The sequence below is a fragment of the Peromyscus californicus genome, unplaced genomic scaffold, assembly GCF_007827085.1.
Source record: "Peromyscus californicus insignis strain IS unplaced genomic scaffold, ASM782708v3 Scaffold_4__1_contigs__length_199733344, whole genome shotgun sequence".
In the NCBI taxonomy this organism is placed as follows: Eukaryota; Metazoa; Chordata; class Mammalia; order Rodentia; family Cricetidae; genus Peromyscus; species Peromyscus californicus.
This window is the reverse complement of record NW_026294562.1, coordinates 76,233,212-76,256,851: the sequence shown is the minus strand read 5'-3', so window position 1 is coordinate 76,256,851 and position 23,640 is coordinate 76,233,212. Positions and strand designations below refer to the sequence as shown.

General features: G+C 47.5%; 1 protein-coding gene across 1 annotated transcript; it reads right to left on the bottom strand.

The window, feature by feature from the left end:
- Nucleotides 1-14,850: 14,850 nt before the first annotated feature.
- Spn (sialophorin) lies at nt 14,851-18,790 on the bottom strand. The gene is made up of 2 exons (XM_052762432.1): nt 18,521-18,790; nt 14,851-18,139 (listed from the first exon to the last, which is right to left on the bottom strand). Exon 2 carries the CDS (start codon nt 18,116-18,118, stop codon nt 16,940-16,942), a length of 1,179 nt encoding a protein of 392 aa, XP_052618392.1. The 5' UTR covers nt 18,119-18,139; nt 18,521-18,790; the 3' UTR covers nt 14,851-16,939.
- Nucleotides 18,791-23,640: the final 4,850 nt, after the last annotated feature.

Genomic DNA, 23,640 nt, shown 5'->3' with positions numbered 1-23,640 from the left:
TCGCGGTCCTCCTCCCGGACCCTCGCTGAGCCAGCCCCATTGTGAACTCCAGAGTCAGGGAGACCTGCTCAGTTGTGAGATTTAGAAATTCTGCCCTTTCAGGCACCAAAGAGGCCCTGTTTTCTCCCACTTCCAGCCCTCCTGGAGTTCCCTCGGAGTGCATGGCTATGAATGCCGGACCCCACTCTCCTGGGAGGGCCAGAAAGCCTTGTTAGTGGTGCATTGGGGAAATCATGGGTCTTAGACCTGCAGTCAAGTCCCAATTCCGTTTTCCCCATCCCAAGCCCTGAGAGAGGGTCTCACTGTGTAAATCCACCTGCCTGGGCTCCCTCCCACCCCACCCCACCCCCGCCTCTATGCTAGGATTAAAGCATGCACCACCATATCCAGGCCATTCTCTTTTTATTTCAAATACCTTTTCTTGTGTCTCCGTTTTTTTTAGCTGTAAAATGAAACACTAGCCAAGGAAGAAAGTATGTGAAGGACAGAGAAGGAACCCCACAAATGTCCCCTGATTCTCCTTTCCTCTTCCTGAGAGCCACAGTTTGAATGAGTTTCTTCAAAGTCGGTGTGTTGAAAACGTATCCCCCAAATTTATACAGTATTTGGAGGTGGGGTCTTTGGGAGATACTTAGAGTCAGATGAGGTCGTAAGGGTGGCCGTGGAGACTTTGCATCAGTGGCTTTAAAAGACAGCAATACCGAATGTTCTCGCTCATACACGGCTCCTAGCTCTAAATCTTCTGCTGTAATGTTTCACCTAGAGTGTGTGTGGGAACCAGAAAACGAGAGATGGACCCCAGGGTGGATACCTAGGGGCTGGGCCAGTAAATACAGGTAAAATTAAAGGAGAGACAGGGGCCCTGGAGGGGAAAGGTTCAAGCTAGCTGGGGATGAGGTCTTGGTGGAAGGTTTAACTGAAATGAAGGGTATATGAAAAAGCTATAGGGAAACCTACGACCTCCCAACTCAGGAAAAAACTATTAGTGGAGAAAGTAGGACACTGAGGACATGGAATGAGAGGAAATGAGCTCTGGGTTAAGTGGAGATAAAGGATTCGGGACAGGAGAGGGTAGGGAAGGAGGGAGGGTAACCAAAATTAAGAATATATAAAGAAGCCTTATGGAAATCCACTGGTTTAAAAGCTATTTTTAAATTTATATATATAGTTTGTTTGTTTTTGTTTTTTTCAAGATTGGAATTCTCTGTGTAGCCCTGGCTGTCCTGGAACTCACTTTGTAGACTAGGCTGGTCTCGAACTCAGAGCTCCGCCTGCCTCTGCCTCCTGAGTGCTGGTATTAAAGGCGTGTGCTGCCACACCCAACTAATATATAATGTTTTTTAAAGAAGGAGTTTGAACAGAAGTACCCTGCATGGGTGGACAATGCTTCCCCAGAAGACGAGGGTTATTAAATGAAAACCTCAGTGCCAGCGACAGGACACCTCCCTAGGAGTTATTGCTCAGGGAGGCTCCAGATGCCCCCACAACAACACAGACTATTGCCACTGCTCCTGGCTGCCCACCATAACTTTGTGGGTAAGACACTACTGCTGAAAATATCACTCAGTCTGAATGCAGAACATAAAGAAAGTAACCTTGAACTTACTAGGAAACTCTCTCTCGTTGGCTAGCCTACATAATGTCTGACGGTGCTATGCAGGCTGCTGGGAGGAAAAGATAGCAGTGTCTTACCCAGTGCTGAACCCTACACGGTATAACACTGCCCTACTGATAAGACGTGTCCTCTGATGCTACACAGCACTACAGTTACAGGGGTAACCAACCTCTTGATTTTCTAGATATGAAGCCTTCTCCATAGGAAGGATTTCTTGCTTGGTACTGTAAACCTGGTCCAAAGTCTATGACTAGGGAGAACATTGGCCTTATCGTGGAATCTACTGTTGTTATTTTGTTCAATGATCATGCTTTCAAACGCATTTTTTCTCTCTCTCTCTCTCTCTCTCTCTCTCTCTCTCTTTCTCTCTCTCTTTTCCTGAGACAGGGTTTCTCTATGTACCTCTGATTGTCCTGAAACTCACTCTGTAGACCAGGCTGGCCTCAAACTCACAGAGATCCATCTGCCTCTGCCTCCTGAGTGCTGGGATCAAAGGCCTGTGCCACCACGCCTGGATGCATTTTAATTTATGGTTGTACCCGTAGAGCTGTGCTGCTCTGCACCTTAGTCAGAGAAGCTTCTTTTTGCAGCAAATAGTGGTTAATGCAGAGACTCCTAACTGGTCCAAGTGCTGGGTATAAATAACTGAGTTCTCAGCTGCGGATGGGTCATCTATACCGACCCCCACCACGCAAGGCTCAGGAAGAACCATGGAATTGGGAGTGGAAAGACTTTAAGAGTCAGAGGTTAGGGAAGAGAGCTGTGAATGCCAGCTTCTGGGCACAGCTGTTGCACAGATCAACTCACAGAAGCTGTGGCTGTCTGCACAAGAGCAAGCGAGTCAAAATTTCACCGTTGAAGGGCCCCGCCCATCAAAGGCGCTATTGGCAGCTGCTGATAGATGCTGAGGGAGGGAGAGAAAGTCACTCTCCCACTGGTAGTTTGCTCGTGTCCCAGGGGACAACCACACACCGTGTGCATATGGGCATACCAATTGGACTCAAGGAGTTACTGATAACAAAACAAAAAGAGGACAGGAATCTGGAGGGAGGTGAGGTGGAGGCACTAATGTATCCCCACTACCCCCTCTCTCAAAACAGGATTTCACTGTGTAGCTGTGGCTGGCCTGGAACCCACTGTGTAGACCAGGCTAACCTCAAGCTCCCATTGATCTGTCTGCCTTTTCCTCCCAAGCTGAGAATGAAGGTATGTGCTACCACAAGTGGTTAGTGTATGAGCTTTCAAATAATAACAAAATAGTAATTAAAAAAAAAGCAATCGCCAGGTGGTGGTGGTGCACGCCTTTAATCCCAGCACTCAGGAGGCAGAGGCAGGCGGATCTCTGTGAGTTCAAGGCCAGACTGGTCTACAGAACAAGTTCCAGGACAGGCTCCAAAGCTGCACAAAGAAACCCTGTCTCGAAAAAAATCCAAAAGAAAAAAGAAAAATTAGGGAGGGAGGAAGAGGGAGAAGGAGAATATTTGGGGGTCAGGGTGGGGGTGGGGTGGAGCTGGGAAACCTTCACCGTCCTGAGAGAAGTGAGCTCACATCTGAGAACCGGCAGGGTCTCCATTTCCTCACTGGAAACCGTTCTTGCTACAGTCTTTTGGGGACTGATTGCCAACCGCCACCATCACTTCCTCTGCCTCCTGACTGGGGACTAGAGAGGCAAACCAGGCATGGGGCAGGGGTTGCCGGAGTCAAGGTTCCTCACTTCATGGGCCTTTCACCCTGGCACCTTGCCTGCCTGGCTTCCCACTGCTTTGCCCATCCTACCCAGCCACCGTCATTTTCTCCTGGTTGATCTTTTGTTGCTATGCTTCGTTTTGGTTTTTGAGACAAGATCTCGCTGTGTAGATCAGGCTGGCCTGAAACTTACTATGTAGCCCAGGCTGCCCTCTCATTTACGGCAATCTTCTTGCCTCAACCTCCCAAGTACTGGGATCACAGGTGTGTGCTAGGCTCGGAGTCACCTTTGAAGCTTTTCTCCCCCGTGTCTTGCAGGCCCTTCTTCCTATGGCAAGTCTTCAATTTTGGTATTCCCTGAGTGTGGTTGGGATTATTTCTCCTTTGGTTCCAGGACACACAACTAAACTACATTTCCCAGCATCCTTTGGTGCCGAGGCTGACACAGGACTGAATCCTGGTTCATCAGAGTGTGGGTACAAGTGCTATTGGCCTCTTCCAGACCTGGGCTATACAAGCTGTTGGACTTTCTCTTCCTCCCTCCCACCAGCTGGTAGACAGCAGAACAGTCCCTGACCCTCGCAGAATGACAAGAGTACAAAATGGAAGGAGACTGAGTCCCAGATGCTGCAAATGCCTGCAGTAAAATGTTACATAAATAGAAATGTCTCTTACTCTTTCCTTTCTTCCCCTTTGCCTCCTCTCGCCATTTAAAATTTTTAAACATTTATTATCTTTAAAATTAGAAAGATAGGTATGTGGGTGTTTTGCCTGAAAGCATGTCTGTGTACCACCGGCATACACGGTGTCCAAGGAAGCCAGAAGAGGATATCCGACCCCCCCGGGACTGAATTACGGTTATGAACCATCATGTGACTGCTCAGAACCAAACTGGGTCCTCTGGGACTGCAGCCAGCGCTGTTAACCACTGTTCTGTCCCGTCTTCGCCCTTTCAAATTTTTAGTTTTTTGTTTTGTTTATTTTGTTTATATTGTTTATTTATTTTTGAGACAGGGTCTTTCCACGTAGCCCTGGCTATTCGAGAACTCACTCTGTAGACCAGGCTGGCTTCAAGCTCACAGAGATCCACCTGTGTCTCCCTCCAGGCTGCTTGGATTAAAGCTTGCACCATGGTTCCCAGCCTCTAGACCTTAAAAAAAAAAAAAGAAAGAAAGAAAGAAAAGAAAAGAAAAAAATCAGAGTCTTGATGAGTATGTAGTTCAAACTGTTCATGCCTCAGCCTCCTGATTGCTGGGACTATGGGGCAGTCTCCGCTGTAACCAGCACACCCCAAATGTCAACAGTTTAACCCAAGGGAGTTTTTCTGCTGGCCACAGTGCATAACTGTGTTCAGTAAATGATAGTATTTCTCTACTTATACACCACACCACTATTACCTCTGGTCACCAGCTGGTCACCGTAGCTCATGGCTGTAATCCCAGCTACTCTGGAAGGCACTTGAGCCCAGCTTGGGCCACCCAGTAAGACCACTCAAAGCAAAACAACAAAACAACTAGAAACCTATCTCGAACCCTGATGGCCCCCTCAGTGCTAGGCCTCTAACCACCTCCAAAAGCGTGTTTTAGAATTCATTCATGCACTTGTAAGTCTGTGTAGTAACCATGTATTCGGCAGCCCTGGCTGTTGGGCTCCAGCGCCGCAGAGATAAAGTACATGGCAGTATTGGAGGCCCTGCTGTGGTATCTTCACAGCCACACACCTGGCTTTGGAACTCAGTTGGGGCACAGAGCCCTGAGTGTGACCCCCAGTACTACCTGTGCCAGGCATGGTGGCACACACCTGTAATCCCAGCACTCAGGAGGTGGAGGTAGGGGGATCAGAAGTTCAGGGTCAGGGGCTCTGTAGGTAAGAGCACTTGCTGTACAAACTTGAGGACCTGGGCCTGCATTCCCAGCACTTATGTGAAAAAGCTGGGTGTGGCCATGCTCTCCTGTCACCCTAGTGCTGATAGGTGGTGGAGGTAGAGGGTCACTAGTACTGGCTGGCCACCAGTCCAGCGCCCCCCCCCCCCACAAAAAAAAATACCTGAGAGCTCCGGGTCCAGGAAGAGACCCTGTCTCAAGGGAATGAGGCAGAGACTGTCCATGCAGCATGTGTGACCACAGTATCTGTCCACCACAGGAACACATACACAAGTTCAAGATCATCCCCTGCTGCATAGTGAGTTCAAAGCCATCCCTGGGTTAGATGAGACTGTCCCCTAAAACAAACCAACAAACCAAAAATCAGAAAACCATACGGCCTAGTCATCCACAGCACCACAGGCGGTGCCGTAGGAGTGGAACAGAGACAGTGAGTCTGTTTGCAGAGCAGGCAGGGCAGGAGGACAGCTTCACTAAGGCATTGACATTTGAGTCAGATCTTTATGGTCGAGGAGGAGTTTGATGAGAAGCCACGCTGGGTGTACTGTGGGGACAACCGGGGGTGGGCTGGCTTTCGGCAGAGCCTGTACAAACGCAATGGCAAGCAGGTGGCTTTCTTGGCCAACAGTTGGTTCTGTGTTCACTGGGACCTTGGCCAGCAGGGTGCAGCCAGCCTGTCTTGATGTCACAATTACAGGGAGGGAGCTGGGCACACAGGGTCTACTTGTACTCACTGTTGAGATCAACTTGTTGGCTCACCCCAAGCTCCTACCCACTGGACAGGTTCCGCATCCTAACTAACCCATCGGGGTTTGGACATTTTCTCCTGGATTTGTTGCTACTTTGGGATTTTAGAACCAGTTTGGTTATATTCCTTTCTTTCTTGTTCACAGTGGGAGATCTGCCTTCTGCCACACAGTCTGAGCACGGTGGGTCATGGCTGGGCCTGTTTGTCAGACCTGATAGGGAACCTCCATCCCTGCCCCAGGGAGCCCTGTCTCTCCTTCCCAGGTTTTGCCTCCCCACACTGGACAAACACAGTCAGGGTCAGAAATGGGGTGGCGAAGAGAAAGAGACACCGCTGCTGTGAGCGCTCACTGTTAGGACAGAGCTATGGCTGCTGAGCGCGTAAACCTCCGCTATCCACATCTCTCTGTGGAATTTTCACTTGGGAGAATAACACTTACTTAAAGCCATGATTCCCTCCCTCTCCCTCTCTTCCTTTTGTTCTCAGAGTTAAGGATAGAATTCAGGGCTTTGTGTACACCCAGCAAATGCTCTACCTCGGAGCTACATCCCAAGTCCCAGAACCATGATCTTAAAGTGTGCCTTTGAGAGTAAACCGAAACCTGAGTTTTATTTATTTGTGATGTTTATTTTTTTCGTTGACACAGTGTCTGATGTACCCCAGCCTGGCCTTGAACTCACTATGAGTCCAGAAGAGCCAGAGCTTCTGCCTCCTGTATACTGGGATACAGGCGTGCACTGTGTGTGCTTATGTTTTATTTACGGATTTGATGTCATTCTGGGGCTAGAGATAAGCCCTGCGTCACTGAACTACACGAACTATACTGCTCTTTGTGGGAGTGTGTGTGTGTGTGTGTGTGTGTGTGTGTGTGTGTGTGTGTGCATGCATACCTGTACATATATGTGAATTCTGCTCTTGAAGAACTTTGGGGCTCGGAATACAGCTCTGTGGGAAAGTGTTTACCACATAAGTGTGAAAATTGGAGTTTGGATAGTCAGAAACTTCATTAAAACCAGATGCAGTGGTGTACACATCTGTAACCCCAGCTCTGCCACGTTGAGGGGGAAGAAGAGGCAGAAGAACCTCTGGAATCTGAAGGACCACTAGCCCTGCACAGGAAGCACAGGTGGACAAGAGGACTTGTCCTACACGAGATAGAAACAAGGACGGACACCCCAGGCTGTCCTCTGACCTCCACATTCATGCTGTGCCATTTGCACGCTCACAAACACGAACACGCACACCTCATACACAGAGAAAGAGTCAGGTGGGTGGAGAGAGAGAAAGAATGAACTTGGGCCAGACCTCATGCCTGTAATCACAGTACTTAAGAGGCTGAGACAGGAGACTTGCCTTGAGTTTGAGGCCAGCACGGTTTACATAGTGAGTTCCAGGACACAGTGTAATACCCTGTCTGAAAAACCATATAAACCAAGTAAGAGTGGCACATGCCTGTAATCCCAGCACTCGGGAGAATTAGAAGTTCAAGATCAGAGCTGGAGAGATGACTCACAGGTTAAGAGCACTAGCTGCTCTTCCAGAGGTCCTGAGTTCAATTCCCAGCACCCATATGGTGGCTCACAACCATCTATAAAGAGATCTGGTGCCCTCTTCTGGCATGCAGGCAGAACACAATTTACATAATAAATAATTTTTTTTTTTTTAAAAAAGAGGCCGGGTGGTGGTGGCGCATGCCTTTAATCCCAGCACTCGGGAGGCAGAGGCAGGCAGATCTCTGTGAGTTCAAGGCCAACCTGGTCTACAAAGTGAGTTCCAGGAAAGGCGCAAAACTACACAGAGAAACCCTGTCTTGAAAAACCAAAAAAAAAAAAAAAAAAGTTCAAGATCATCCTTTGCTTTACAGAGTGATCAAGGCTGGCCTAGGATACATGAGACTCTCTCAAAAAGCAAAAACAGGGCCAGTGGGTAACGGTGCTTGCTGCCAAGATTGACAGGCTGAGTTCAATCCCAGGATCCATATGCTAGGAGATCTGACTCCTGCAAGTTGTCCTCTGACTTACACACACACACACACACACACACACACACACACACACACACACACACACTGTGACACTCGTGTGCCAGTTTATACACATATACAAATAAGTAAATAAAGAAGAAAATATAAAACAAAAAACAAGGGGTTGGGAGAGACCCAGCTTGCCTAACCTGCTCAAGGCCCTGGGTTCAACCCCTTAATGCTACAAAAGCAAAAACAAAGACCTTAGAATAGTTTGGTAATTAGCTTTTTAGTTTTTGTTTTGTTTTGTTTTGTCTGTTTTGTTTTGTTTTGTTTGTTTTGTTTTGTTTTGTTTTTTGAGACAGGATTTCTCTGTGTAGCTTTGGCTGTCCTGGAACTAGCTCTGTAGACCAGGCTGGCCTCGAACTCACTGAGCTCCACCTGCCTCTGCCTCTCAAGTGCTGGGATTAAAGGCGTGCGCCACCACTGTCCATATGTAGTTAACATTTTTTAAAAATGTATTGTTTGTTTGTTGAGACAGGGTCTCTCTATGTAGCGCTAGATGGCCAGGAACTCACTATGTAGACCAGATTGGCTTCAAGCTTACGGAGATCTTCCTACCTCTGCCTCTCTAGTGCAAGATTACAGCTGTGGGCCTATGGCTTTTAGAAAAGGGGGAAATGTGTATTAGTTTAGTGTTTGGACAAAATAAACATTTTCACATTGCCTAATCAAGGAGCAACAAAAATTGATGAGACTGGACAGCATGGGGGGGGGGTGCTGACCATAAGGGATGAGCAGAGGAGAGGCAATACCAGCTTTAAAAAAATTCAGTACATTTATTGTGTTACTGTTTGGGGAAGTGCACACATGTGGAGGCCAGAGGACAACTTGCAAAGTTTGAGACTCTTTTTTGGGGGTGTGTGGTGGTATTTTATGTTAATAAATAAAGTTGCCTGGGGTCAGAGCTATTAGAGCCATAGCAAGTGCGTGGCAGTGGTGGCGTACGCCTTTAAGGACCTGGAGGGCGGTACATACAGGCAGTGACAAGGCAGTCACATGACTGGGTTTACAACCAATGAGAAGGCAGAACAAAGAAACTAGAGAGACAGACACACAGGAAGTAGGGCTCTCTTTCTTTTGGAGAGCTCTCTTGGCTGAGGAGGATCCCTGAATCAGGAAGGGTGAAACTCTTGGCTCTGACCTCTTGGCTTTCTTCTCTGAATCGGCTCTGTGTTTCTTGTCTGATAAAACCGTTGGTTACATCTACACTGAATTACATCTACAGGGGTGTGGTAGCACACACCTTTAATCCCAGAACTCAGGAATCAGAGGCAGGTAGATCTCTGTGAGTTCAAAGCCAGCCTGGTTTACATAGAAAGTTCCAGAACAGAGCCAAGGCTACATAGTGAGAAACTTTCTTTAAAAAAAAAAAAAAAAGAAACAAACAAAACCCCCCAAAAACCTACTTTTAAAGGCTGACTCTCTCCTCTCACCACTATGTCTGAAGGGTTGAACTTGGCAGCATTGGCTTGGTGGCAAGCTCCTTTACCCATGGAGTCACCTTGCTGGCCCAGAGCCAGCTTTTGGGAGGTGTATATACCATGCTCAGGAAGGAGGGCTCTGTCCTGATGGCCTGTGATACAGGCAGACCCTCCCAGACAGAGTGGCCTTTCAGGAGGATCCTTGGTGGCCTTCAGATCTTGGTTGTTATGAAGAGTGCCACAGATGTCCTTTCACAATTGCTATTTCATTTCCTTTGGATATTTACACCCACAGTGAGGCGGCTGGGTCATACGGCAGTGCTGTTTTAACTTTTTGAGGAGCCTCGTTCTCTCTTCCCATCAAGTCACATTCTCACCTGTGTGAGAGCCTTTCTCGTTCCAGCCAGTACTTCTTGTCTCCTACCCCCGCCCCGCCCCTTTTTTAAGATATGTATAGGTATTTTGCCTGCATGTCTGTCTGTCTGTGTATCACATTCTTGCAGTGACTGCTGAGGCCAGAAGAGGTCACTGGACTCCTAAGGGACTAGATTTACAGGTGGTTGTGAGCCACCAACCATATGGGTGCTGGGAAGGAACCTGGGTCCTCTGGAAGAGCAGTTTAATGCTTTTTCTTTTCCTGTTGTGTGATCTTTTGATTGCTCCTGAGACTGACCATAAAGTTTGTTTTGAATCAGGTGGTGGAGCTGGCTATAGTAGGGCGGGGCTTAGGGGGGGATCTCGGCCCTTTTTGGATGGAGGAACAGCAGTGATAGGAGATCCTGGGGGCTTCTCCGCCGCTTCTCTGATCATTCAGGTTCTCACCCTGATATCTGGCTCCCAAGTTTTTATTGATAAAGAGTAATTAGATAAACACATCCTCTGGCGTCCAACTCGGGGCACAAAGTCACAAGATAGCCACACGGCCCTGGCTTTGCAGCCACTGGAGCTGCCGCCGCCGCCGCCGCCGGCTGGCTCTTCCTTCCTTGTCCCAAGCCCTCTGAGTTCGCCTGGGATTTTCCTGCTGCAGCCTCTCTACAGCAGCCTCCCGCTGCCGCTCATTCCCAGCCCCAAACTCCACAGGCTCCAAACTTCACAAGTTCCTGGGCTCAACCACCACACACTCTCAGCTCCCAGCTATGCACAGCGCTGTAGCTGCCCTCAAACAGGCTGTGCATCCTCCGTGTCATCTGCCCGATTGTGCTATGCAGGGACAGCCAGCCTGGTCCTGTTGTCATCGTCAACAGATCTGGTGAGACACGGGGACTTCTGGGGGGGGGGACTTAGTTGGTGGCAAGTTGCAGGTAGGGTCATAGAACAACAAGGTAGGGCTACAAGTCATGAGATTTCTAAAGATCAAATTCTTGGTGAGGGCTATTAATGCTGATTTGCAAAGACAGATTACATTTGATGATCGAACCTTGGCTCTATGCCATACAGCAGCTTTGAATGCTTGGGACAAGACTGAAGAATCAGGAAAGAGGACTGAGTCCTTTGCTAAAATTATACAAGGCCCAAAAGTAGCCTTCACTGATTTTTTTTTTCAGTGATTGACTTTGCCTGTAAATAGAATTGATGTCAGATCAAGAAGTTAGACAAATATTAATTGAATCTTTGGCTTTTGAAAATTCTAATTCAGAATTAAAAGAGTGATTAGGCCTTTAAAGGCAAGATCAGCACCCATAGATGAATGGATTAGAAATACAGCTGATATTGGATCTCACGCTTATGATGATACTTGGATAGAAGTGATTTCTAAAAATTTTAAGAAAAATCAAAAGGTTAGATGTTTTAATTTGTGGTAAATATACCAGGTCATATGAAAAGGGATTGTAGGCAAGGCATCCCTAGAGACAAATGTTTATTCTATAGATTTTCTAAACAGAAGGTGTGGCAAAGGCCAACATTGGACTAATGAATGCAGATCAACATGGGACAGGCAAGGTAACCCTTTACCATTGGGAAACACCTTAGGGGGCCTCTTGAAGGCTCCTGTGTCAAATTTGGTTCAATCGTTCCCTGTCAGCTTTGGGGAAACTCCTTAGTGCCTGTTGTGAACAACCATACTACTCTGGATGATGGAACAGCTTTAGAAGATAAAACCAAATTTTCAGGAGAAACCATAAAGCAAATATTTTGGCAAGCTTCTATAAATGATCAAAGAATAAAGTTAAAAATACAAATAAATCAAATAAATGGCATTGAAATTGAAGGTTTAATAGACATAGGGACAGATGTAACAATAATTGCACCAAAATCTTAGCATCCAAATTTTCCTCTTCAGGAGGTAAATGTTCAGCTTCTAGGAATTGGAACTTTATCTGAGGTAAAACAAAGCACAAGATGGATCAGGTGTATTATAGGGTCAGAAAGACAGATAGGAAAATTAAAGCCATATGTGGCTAACATAGCAATGAATTTATGGGGACAGGATTTGTTACAGCAGATTAATACCAGATTAACATTCCTCCATGTTTCTTTCTTTTCTTTTCTCTTTCTTTCTTTCTTTCTTTCTTTCTTTCTTTCTTTCTTTCTTTCTTTCTTTCTTTCTTTCTTTCTTTTATTTTTTTAGACAGGGTTTCTCCATGTAGCCTTGGCTGTTCTGGAACTTGCTCTGTAGACCAAACTCATCACCTACCTCTGCCTCCCAAGTGCTGGGATTAAAGGTGTGGGCCACCACCACCTGACTATAGCCAATGCTCTTAAAGGCTAAGCCATCTCTCTAGCCCCATCTCTTATCTTTTTGAAAGTATCCACTCTGACTAGGGTGAGGCATCATCCCAGTATAGCCTGATTTACTTCAGGATGAGTGGTATGAACTTTCCCCCCGCAGCAGACCTGCATGTTTTCTTTTGAGAAATGTCTATTCTGGTCTTTAATCGTGGTTGGATTATAATTTTTTATGTACATGAGTGTTTTGTCTGCATGTATGTCTGAATACCATATGTGTGTCTGATGCCTGTGGAGGCCAGAATAAAATCTTGTCATTGGTAACAAAGTGGAGGAGTCTGGAGACATTGCATTGAGTGAAATTAGCCAGATACAGAAAAATACTGTGTGACCTGAAGCTAGCTATGGTGGTAACACCTGTGTGGTGGTTTGAGTAAGAATGGTCCCCATAGGCTCATATATGTCAATGCTTGGTCCCCAGTTGGTAGAACTTTTGGGGAAGGAGTAGGAGGTGTAGCCTTGTTGGAGGAGGTTGTCACTGGGTGTGGGCTTTGAGGTTTCTAAAGACCACACCACTCCCAGTTGTGTGTGTTCTCTCTCTGTGTCTGTGTGTATGTGTGTCTGTCTGTCTGTCTGTCTGTGTGTCTCAAGATGTAAGCTCTCAGCTACTACTGCAGCACCATGCCTCCCTGCCTGCTGCCATGCTTCCCACCATGATGATCATGGACTCACCTTCTGAAATTGTAAGTGAGCCCCCAGTTAAATACTTTCTTTTATAAATTGTCTTGGTCACAGTGTCTCTTCACAGCAATAGAACAGTAACTAAGACACCCTGTGATCCTAGAACTTGAAAGGCTGAGGCAGGAGGATCAAGAGTTTAAGGCCAGCCGGGCGGTGGTGGCGCACGCCTTTAATCCCAGCACTCGGGAGGCAGAGGCAGGCGGATCTCTGTGAGTTCGAGGCCAGCCTGGTCTACAGAGCGAGATCCAGGAAAGGCGCAAAGCTACACAGAGAAACCCTGTCTCGAAAAACCAAAAAAAAAAAAGAGTTTAAGGCCAGCTTGGCCAACTAAATTGAGACTCTGTGTCAGTACTGTGTGTGTGTGTGTGTGTGTGTGTGTATCCACATATATTCAATTACATGTGGAATCTATAAAAGTAAATCTTATTGAGTAGAGTAGAGTTTCTCAGAAGCTGGAGAGAGGATGCTCAGGGTACAGAGCTGTGGCCAGGAGGAGGAAGTCCTACCATCCCAATAAGCGTGACTATGGGTCATAGTTTGTTTTTGGAGACAGGTTCTCACATAGCTCAGGATGACCTTAAACGCCTGATCCCGCTGTACCCTTCCCCAAGTTCTAGGAGCTCCAGGCAGGTTTGTGCCAGCCGGCTGGCTCATAGTTTATGTTTCAAAATGACTAGAAGAAAGGATTTTGGATGTTTTGCTACAAATAAATGTCTGAGTTGTTGACAGGCATGTTATTGATTTGATTACTATGCATTGTGCATACACTGATATATATATATATACATATATACACACACATATATATATACATATGATATATATACACATATGATATATGTACCCCCAGAGAACTGAATAATTATTGCATGCCAATTCAAACTAAAATAAAACTTTAGCCAGGCCTGGCTAAACACTCCTGTGCTCCCAACACTTGGAAAGCTGACAGGAGAGTGAGTTCCAAGAGACCTGGGCTACATGGTAAGACCCTGACTGTCTCACAACAAAGGCAAACAGTAACTCCAAATAAACCTTACCTCCTCTAAAACATGAAAACAATAGCTGAACGTGGTGCTGGAACCTTCAGAGAAAGCAGGGCCCCAAGTGGGAGGAGCCAGTGGCGGCAGCCAGTGGCAGCTGGACCTAGGACTGAGGGAGCAAGCACAGGGGAGTGGTCTGAGGATGGCTCTAAGATGTGTTGCTAGGCAACTGAAGGAAGAATGGCGCTCATTATCTGCAGAGGCCCGCCTCCTCCATCTCAACACTCTCAGAAGCCAACTCAAGCTTTCCAAGACTCTGACCCTCTCCACAGCTCTCTTAAGAAACATCTGTTTCACAATCTACCTCTTTAAGATTTATTTATTTTTATGTGTATGGATGTTTTGCCTGTATGTATGTATGTGTGCCACATGTATACCTAGTGCCCTTGGAGGTCAGAAGAGGGCAATGGATCTCCTGGAACTGGAGTTACAGACAATTGTGAACTGCCATCTTAAGTGCTGGGAACAGAACTTGAGTCCCCTGGAAGGGCAGCCAGTGCCCTTGTCCTCTGAGACATTTCCCAGCCCCCTCACCAATATTTTTCATAACTGTAAAAGTGAAGACATTCATTGTGTAAAACTTGAAAACCACAGAAAAGACGAAAATCCCATTTAAATTCCCCGCCTCTCAGAGGACCACACTGAACATTTGGGATGTAGCTTTTATTATAAATGAGAACCACATGTATTTACAGATTAATGACCTTTTTTTTTTTTTTTTTCCAATTCCATATCAGCTGCAACCATTTCTGAGGTCATTACAGTTTCTGAAAACATGGCGAGGCTGTCACGAACACAAGCCACTTACAATCATTTCATAACTGGTGGAGCTGAAACTGCTGTCGTGTTTTACATTTCCCTGTTTCTGTTTACCTTCTTTTTTTTTTTTCTCTTTCTGGTTCTATTGCTGGTTTACTGTTCTTCCTCTACTAAGCTGAAGGACATCCATCTATTCTGTGTCCCGTCCCGTCCCCCCCCCCCCCCCCCCCCCCCCCCCCCCCCCCCCCCCACCCCGTTCCCTACTCCACTTACTTACACACGTTTGCATCCTCTAGGTCTTGTGCTAAAAATGCCTTCTCCCTTCCTAGCTTTCAAAGCCTCATTTCTTCATTCTTTCATTCATCATGCATTTACTCATGTGAATGCACACTGAGCACCTGCTTCTGCCAGGCACAGGAGCCAATGGGAAATGGGATGCGGCTGAGACCCTGGGACAAACACTACGCCTCTTGTCTTCCTTCAGAAGCAGGATGGCACCTCCTTCTTCGGGTGCCCTTGTGCCATTTCCATCTGTCACTCACTTTAGCACTCAGAACGTTCTAACCCTGTCTGGGCCGAAGCCCCGCTGGGTACCATCCCCCCATCTCTACCAAATTTCCTTCAGTCCTTCCTCCCTCCCTGAACCTGAAAACCAGAAACATCCAGGAAATGACTTTGGAACTAGAGGGAGTCAAAGCCCTTAGCCTCTCAGTTTGGTGACATTATCCTCTAAACCTGAAATTGGGGCACTCAGCTTGGCAAAATCTACCACAACAGCTGCTCTGTCCTTTAAGGGACATTTGCAACTCATTTCTGCCGTCTCTGTCACAGTCGGTCCACACAGCCCCTAGTGACAGTAGAAACAGGTTCAATGTGGCCCATGGGTTCCCTTCTCAGCCCTTCCTCTTCCCCACAGACAGGGAGGGAGCAGTGACAGCTCAGTGTGGTGGCGGCTAATCTGTGCCCCTTTCCGTTCCTTGTCTCCCCCGCCTCTCCCACATACACCAGGTGAGCCACCTGGGCCTCCATTTCCCACCTTCTCTCCTATCCAGGCCACGCACAACCACCCTCATACATCTCTTTTTGTAGGTCAGTCTGTTCTCAAGGACTGTGCCCTCTGACTCAACAACTTCCTCTTGCAAATCTCCTCCAGCAACCACCTCTGGACCACATGCCCTCTTGGGCTGTAGCCTGGGCGGGTATCAGAAGCAGCACAATTAGGGTCTGTCCCCTCTCTCTATCTCAGACCCCCAGGGAGTCCCTGGCATCCATGTTCCCACACACCCGGGGCCTGTCTTCTCATCTGAGTCCCTCTTACTCCACTTAGAAAGGGGAAGGGCTGCAGCCTTGGAATGAAAGAGGAAACAGTCAAACCGAGTCTGTAGGGGAAATGCATCGAGACGGGGGTTTGTCCCCACGGTCCCTGTGCTGGGCCGACTGCTATCCTCTTCTTGCATGTGTGCATGGGGTGGGTGTGTGTTGGTGGGGGGGAGCCTTTGAGGGGAGGATCTGGCAGCCTAGTCCCCATCAAGCTTGCAGTCTTTCGGAGGCTACAGACAGACTTAGGTTCTCCACTGTTTCCACCCTGTCTGAGCAAGATGAAGAGACCTGTGTTCCCAGCAGCTCCTGTGGCCCTCACTTTGGGGTAACACTTTCCCAATCCTTGCCCTGCTCTTCCCACCCACCATCTGTACTCACCAGGACCGCTCACAACCATCACCCAAATCAGATCTTGCGCACACACTGCACCTCCGAGTGGACATGACAGGTGCCAGGACTTCTTAGACCCAGAAACTCTCATCTCTTCCCCAAGGAGACTTAGTCGGTCTCCGGCCGCCTCCCCTAGCAGCTACCAGGCAGCCCAAAGCCAGAGTGCTCCGGGGAAAGTCACAGGTCACAGTTCACCCAAGAGCAAGCTGGAGGGCCCCATCCAGGCTCTAAGCTGGCCCCTGAGCAGATGGGAGTCCTGAAGGGGGCCCCTACGGGAGGAGGGAGGGCATGGGGGGCACAGTAGGGAGTTGGGGGTGAGGTGGGGTGGGGAGGGCGTGCCGAGTTCTTCACAAAGTTTCATCCCAGGGAGTTTTCTGGTTTGTTATTTCATTCTTCTTATCAGATCCCAGCATCCCAAGGGGGATCCTTGGAGAAACTGTGAGTCAACTAAGATCTCCTCGGAGATTCAGCAAGTGGTTCCAAAGGGAGCATGGAGGAGGGAGTGGGGAGAGAATGGATGAATGGATGAATGAATGAATGAATGAATGCACTTGGTTCACAAATATTCACAAGTGTAGAGTTTGAGGATGCTGAGAGCAGGATCCAGGCTTAAGGAGCAGGTCGGACGAAGACGTCCTGTTGCTCATATGCTTTGAGGTGCAGCCCCGTCTTTGGCTTCTGGCCCATCAGAAGTGGGGGTTTCCACAGCCTCATCCTCGCTGCCCACCAGTGGCTCTTCCTCCCCCTTTTTGGGACCTGGCGCAGACTTCAGCTCCTCCAGTACTAAAGAGCCCTGGCGAGATTTCCGTCTGCTGAAGAAAGTGGTAAGCATGGGCCGCGGTCCCGACCCCTCTGTCTCCTGGGCCCCCGAGCCCTTGTTCCCCGCTGGCCCTGATGCGGTTGCTGTTGTGGCCTCTTCATCAGGAACCCGGGCTGGCCCAGCCCAAGCATCCACGACCCCATTGCGCTTTCCTCCTCTGTTCAGGGTCAGGGCCCCAGTCCTCTGATTCTGCCGCCGGCGCCACAACACCAGTAGAAACAGAAGGGCCAAAGCCAATAGAAAGGCCACAAGCATGGGCACTAGCAACGTGCCGCTGGATTCCTGGCGTGGCTTCCTGGAGGTTATAGACCCTGGGGTAGACATCGTGGATATTTTTATGTTGGAGACTGGGGTGCCACCGGCTACGCTAGAACTCTCCACAGAACTGGTTGCTATGGTGGCAGCGAGTCCATGAGTCTGACTGGAGAGCCCCAGAGACCCAGTAGTCATGGTGACAGGGGGACCACTGGACTTGGAGCTTACTGTTGTAGACACAGAGGGTCCACTGGTCTCCTTGGAGCTTGTTGTCATGGTGATAGGGGGTGCACTAGTCCCATCAAAGGTGTCTAGAGAGGGAAATGTCTCAGTTTTGTCTATCATAGGATTGGCTGTGGTGGTAGGAGGGTCGCTGGCTACATCTGATGCTTCTGGAAGCTGCACTGATGTCTTATTGGAAACTTCCTGGGAGGGTGTAGGCTCTGGTACAGGGGTGCTCATGCTGGCATCCGTGGGAGCCCCAAGAGAAGACAATTCAGTAGTTTCAAAGGGGGTTGAGAAAGGTGGGGGTGGGGTCTGACTCCACATGTGGGTAGTCTTCTGAGGGTCCTCTGTCTCTGGCCTACTAGAGATTGTCGAGCTGACATTCAAGGCCTCAGAAGTAGTTGGGACCTTGATATGTGGGGTGGTCATCAACATCGTTGTGTTCTGCAGATCTGAGTGCAGATCTGAGTTGCTCAACACCGGGGTCCAAAAGCCCCCAAAGAGAAGGAGAAGCAGGGCCATTTCCAGAGCAGGAGCTGGGACCTGAATGTAGGGAAGTTACAGAAGAACACACAGGGGTTGGGGAGGGAAACCTGGCCAGCACCCCTCCTCCTGCCCACTTCCCTGCCAACTGCCAAGCCTAACTTGTGGTTTAACGGTTTGTTTTTTTTTTTTTCCATTCTTGCTTTTACTATTATCAGAAGCAGCCAGGGACCAGATGGTGGCAGAGACTCCCCACCCACCCTGGCCTTGGCAGTTCAGACTCCAGCAGCAGCCATGTCCTCCTGGCCTTCGCTCATTCTGTTCCAGCCAATGGCCCTTGACCTCCTTTTCCCATCACCCTACTCATCTTTTCAAACTATAGGTACATCCCCTCATCCTCTGAGCATCCCCGCACCCACCTATATCATACGGTAGTCTTACCAGCTTAATGGATACGGCACAGGGTCCTGGAGAGCACCTCCAGCTCCTCCTAAGGCTTGGTCAGGACTGGGGCAGACTGAGCCCCAGGGGGAAAGGAAGTGGGTCTTGGCTCCACCCACTCCACCCCTGCATCCTGCCCCACCCATTCCTACTCCCACAGCTGCCTGGGCGACCCAGGGACTCAGTGGAGGCATGAAGAGATGCTCTGGTCCAGAATGGGAATTTTCAGTTTTCACTGGAGTATAGAATGTAAAACAGTCAGAGCTGGGAGATGAGAAGATGTGCTAAGGGCTAGGGGACAGAGAGGAGGATATGGAGGGGAGAATCATTTCCTTTCCATCTTTTGTCCCCCAAGCTGTTTGGCCAGGACCTGAGGTGGTGCATTTCCTGCAAAGAGCTCCCAGGAAGTCGTCCCTCCCCCTTGTGTGTGTGTGTGTGCGCAAACACACACACTCACATACACTCACACACACAATCCACAATCGACTCTGCTCATGGTCCTGAAAGGTTTTTTAGGTGTTGAGCCCTGCCAGAGCCACAAGAAGCTGAGGTCCCTCCAGTGGCCCCTTGTTGAGGCCAGTACTAACCACTGCATATCCTATGGTCTTAGAAAACCATAGGGGCTGGAGAGACAGCTGAGAGGTTCGGAGCATGGGCTGCCCTTGCAGATCAGGGTCAGTTTCAAGCACCCGCCTGGTGGCTCACAACCACCCGTAATCCAGGGAATCTGACTCCCCTTTCTGACCTCTAAGGGCACCAGCATACATAGGCACAGACAGACACTCATGTACACAGAAGAAAATAAAGTAAATTAAGATTATTGCCGGGCGCACACCTTTAATCCCAGCACTTGGGAGGCAGAGCCAGGCAGATCTCTGTGAGTTCGAGGCCAGCCTGGTCTACAGAGTGAGTTCCAGGACAGGCACCAAAACTACACAGAGAAACCCTGTCTTGAAAAACAAAAAACAAACAAACAAACAAAACAACAACAACAACAAAAAGATTTACTTACTTAAAAAAAGAAAACTTCTAGAAAGACCTCTACTAAGAAATTAGCCACTCTTGCTTTTACTATTATCAGAAGGAGCCAGGGACCAGATGGTGGCACTCTTCAACTGAGTGCGAACTGGGGGGTTTGGGATCATCTTTGCAATGCGCAGATCGATCCCAGGGTCTTGGTCCCACATAAGTTCTCTACTCTGAGTACCATTCCCAGCCTTGAGTAAGGGGCTCTTGGCATTCTTTCTTCGAATGATTTCTGTTACCTGACTTGAGTTAGGCAATGGATTCTTTTGGTTTGTGTTTGTTTGGGAGCCTTGCCTTGCCTTCTAAAAACTCATAACTGGCTGGGCATGGGGGTGCACACCTTTAATCCCAGCACTTGGGAGGCAGAGGCAGGTGGATCTCTGTGAGTTTGAGGCCAGCCTGGTCTACAGAGCGAGTTCCAGGACAGCCAGGGCTGTTACACAGAGAAATCCTGTCTCAAAAAAAACCACAAAAAAACAAACAAACAAACAAACAAAAACTCATAACTGGTTTTAATATTGTAAAAACAATTCTATACAATAAAAACAATAAAATACTAAAATGGGGTGACTCTCCTTTGAGGAGTCCATACCCACTCTCTTGGGTATGTCTCTTTTTCTGAACACTGTTCTTTCTCTGAACCATAGTGCTTACAGATCTACATTTAAAAATCTCAAAAGCTAAGCCGGGCGGTGGTGGCGCACGCCTTTAATCCCAGCACTCGGGAGGCAGAGCCAGGCGGATCTCTGTGAGTTCGAGGCCAGCCTGGGCTACCAAGTGAGTTCCAGGACAGGCGCAAAGCTACACAGAGAAACCCTGTCTCGAAAAACCAAAAAAAAAAAAAAAAAAAAAAAAAAAAAAAAAAAAAAAAAATCTCAAAAGCTGTCTCAACACCCACCCCCAAAAAAGATAAATAAATAAAAAATAAATAAAAATCTCAAAAGCAGAAAAGAATTTTAAAATATCTATAACTTAATAAACCCCAATTCTATAACAACAAAAAGACTGAGATCAGTCCCTGGCAGAGACTGGGCTCCTACTGTAGCTCCTCACTGTTGACATGAGACTCCAGGGCAGAAGCAGGAATGTACTGCTCACAGGACAGCAGGCAGTGTGAGCATTTGTTTGCATGGATATCTGCTGTGGGATGTTCTGTATGGCAAATGTGTTGCTGATTAGTCAATAAATAAAACACTGATTGGCCATTGGCTAGGCAGGAAGTGTAGGCGGGACAAGGAGGAAAATAAAGCTGGGAAGTGGAAGGCTGAGTCAGAGAGACACTGCCAGCTGCCACGATGACGAACACCATATGAAGATGCCGGTAAGCCACGAGCCATGTGGCAAGGTATAGATTTATGGAAATGGGTTAATTCAAGATAGAAGAAGTAGATAGCAACAAATAGCGTCCAACGTGGTGGCAAGAGTTTCCACCTAAAAACTGAGAAAAACGATTCTAAAACGGAGCTAAAAACAGCTTCCTAATTGTCTCTCTCAAATGAGCGGCAGCTGCTGGTTTGAGCTACTGGTGGGTTCCTAGCATACGCCCTATGGCAGGAATGAGGCCTCTGCAAGTGGCACATTAAGCTGCATGGTGGATTTAGACTTTGCTAGTACAAAATAAAAAAAAAAAAAAAAGAGGTTTCTGGGCTACACGCTGCTTGGCTAAAAGCATAGACCCACGATAGCTCCCAGAGCTGGTGGTAAACTACCACCACCATGTTGGGAAGCTGAGGTGGGCGGAGCCAGCAGCCACAGCTGCTTCAGTTTAAAGCGATAGATTCACAATAAGACAGATTCAGATGGAATAGTTTACAATGTGTGTAAAAATGTACGTAGGCTTGAAAGAGAGAGAAAAAGGAATATATACAGTTATATAAAGAAATAAATAGTTTTTAAAAATAAAGTCTTTAAAGAGACAGTAAAATTAATATATAAAATAAGCCACGTAAAGATGAATATTACACAGAGAATCTGGATTGTGTTATCTTTGGGATTTTTTTTTTTTTTTAAATTTATTTATTTATTATGTATACAATGTTCTGTCTGCACGTATCCCTGCTGGCCAGAAGAGGGCGCGAGATCTCATTACAGATGGCTGTGAGCCATCATGTGGTTGCTGGGAATTGAACTCAGGACCTTTGGAAGAACAGCCAGTGCCCTTAACCACTGTCCCATCTCTCCAGCCCTATCTTTGGGATTTTTAACTGCTGAAAAACATTTGATTGTAAAAGCTGTTGAGTTATGCCAATATGTATATTTTAAAGATACCTTGACTTCAAAATTTGGATGTAAGGATGTGTTGCTTTGGAAAGGAGATTCTGCTTTTGTTCGCACAGAAAGCCAAAGGCTATGGATTTGTTCCAGATTAAGATACATCAGGTTTGACCAGCCAAGACCCCCTGAAAGGTCTCCGATGACACCATGGCCCAGATAATCCAACATCCAGAATCCTTTCAAGGCAACTGGCTCAGACGATACAGCCTCACAGACTACTCCATGATCCTTAAATTTTCTTTGTGTCCCTATAAGATACAGTGCCCCCCTCCAGCAGGAAGTAGTAAGAGAAGCTACGCCCAAATTCCCAAATTATATGTAATTTTACTTTGTTAAGGTTAAAACCTTCCTTTTTAAAAAAAAAAAAGAAAGAAAGAAAAGGGGAAGTGCTGTGGGATGTTCTGTATGGCAAATGTGTTGCTGATTAGTCAATAAATAAAACACTGATTGGCCATTGGCTAGGCAGGAAGTGTAGGCGGGACAAGGAGGAGAATAAAGCTGGGAAGTGGAAGGCTGAGTCAGAGACACTGCCAGCCGCCATGATGAGAAACAGCATGTGAAGATGCCGGTAAGCCACGAGCCATGTGCCAAGGTATAGATTAATGGAAATGGATTAATTTAAGCTGTAAGAACAGTTAGCAAGAAGCCTGCCACGGCCATACAGTTTGTAACCAATATAAGTCTCTGGGTTTACTTGGTCGGGTCTGAGTGGCTGTGGGACTGGCAGGTGAGAGAGATTTTCCTGACTGTGGGCCAGGCAGGAAAACTCTAGCTACAGCTATCCCTCACTCAAGAGTCCTGGGAGACACAATGGCCCAGACTTCTGCCCTGCACACAGTAGGTCCACCCTGGAATACCAGGCTTGGGGTGAGGCGCTTCATTCACAGCATGGGTAAGCAAGCTGCTCTGTGTCTCTTTAGGAAAGGTCACCTTGCTCACTGCAGACTGGAAATGACTTGAGAAATAGAGATCTGGGCCTTGCATCCTAGACATGCCCAGCAAGCATGCTTGGGGCCGCTCAGAGCCCGTGGTGTGCTTCTCCCAACAGTCAGCAAAGGCTCAAAGAAAAGAAGTTTCCATATAGCAGTTAGGCAAAGTGACACATGCTGTGATCTCAGCCCTATGGAGATTTAAAGAAAAAATAAAAATAAAAAAAATCCAGGCCTAATAGCAAACACCTTCAATCCCAACACTCGGGAGATAGAAGCAGGTGGATAGGTGGATCTCTGTGAGGGCAAGGCCAGCCTGGTCTACATAGTGAGCTCCAGGGCATCCAAGGTACACAGTGAGACCCTTTCTCAATAAAACAACAAAACCAGCTTCACACTCAGCAGCAGATAAAACCCCCACCAGCTTTGGTGTGCGTGCAGGGTCTACAACCCCTTTACACTTTTGTTACTGAATGTTACTTCAGAGACGTATTTCTGTGTACTTATTGGGCGCTTATTTCATTGTCTATCTGCGTAGCTACCGGTAGTTCATGGCATGCATCACAGTAGGCATCTCTCGTGATGAACGTTAACATTGGTTACATTGTTTCCAAAGTTTCCTGGTTAAAACAAAGCTGCAGAGAGCCGCGTGGTGGAGGTGGAGCACACCTTTAATCTCAGCACTAGGGAGACAGAGGCAGGTGGATCTCTGAGTTCAAAGCCAGCGAGTTCTAGGACAGCTAGGGCTACCTAGAGAAACCCTGTCTCAAAGCACCAAATAAAGAAATAAATAACACTGAAAAGCCACAAACAAGAACAAAACTGCAGAAAATGGACTTGTTTTCTTTTCCTTCTTTTGTAGTTTTGTTTCTTTGGACAAGGTTCCTGTAT

Coding starts and splice junctions, on each gene's coding strand:
- Spn (XM_052762432.1), bottom strand. CDS start 18,118: ATGGCCCTGCTTCTCCTTCTCTTTGGGGGCTTTTGGACCCCGGTGTTG.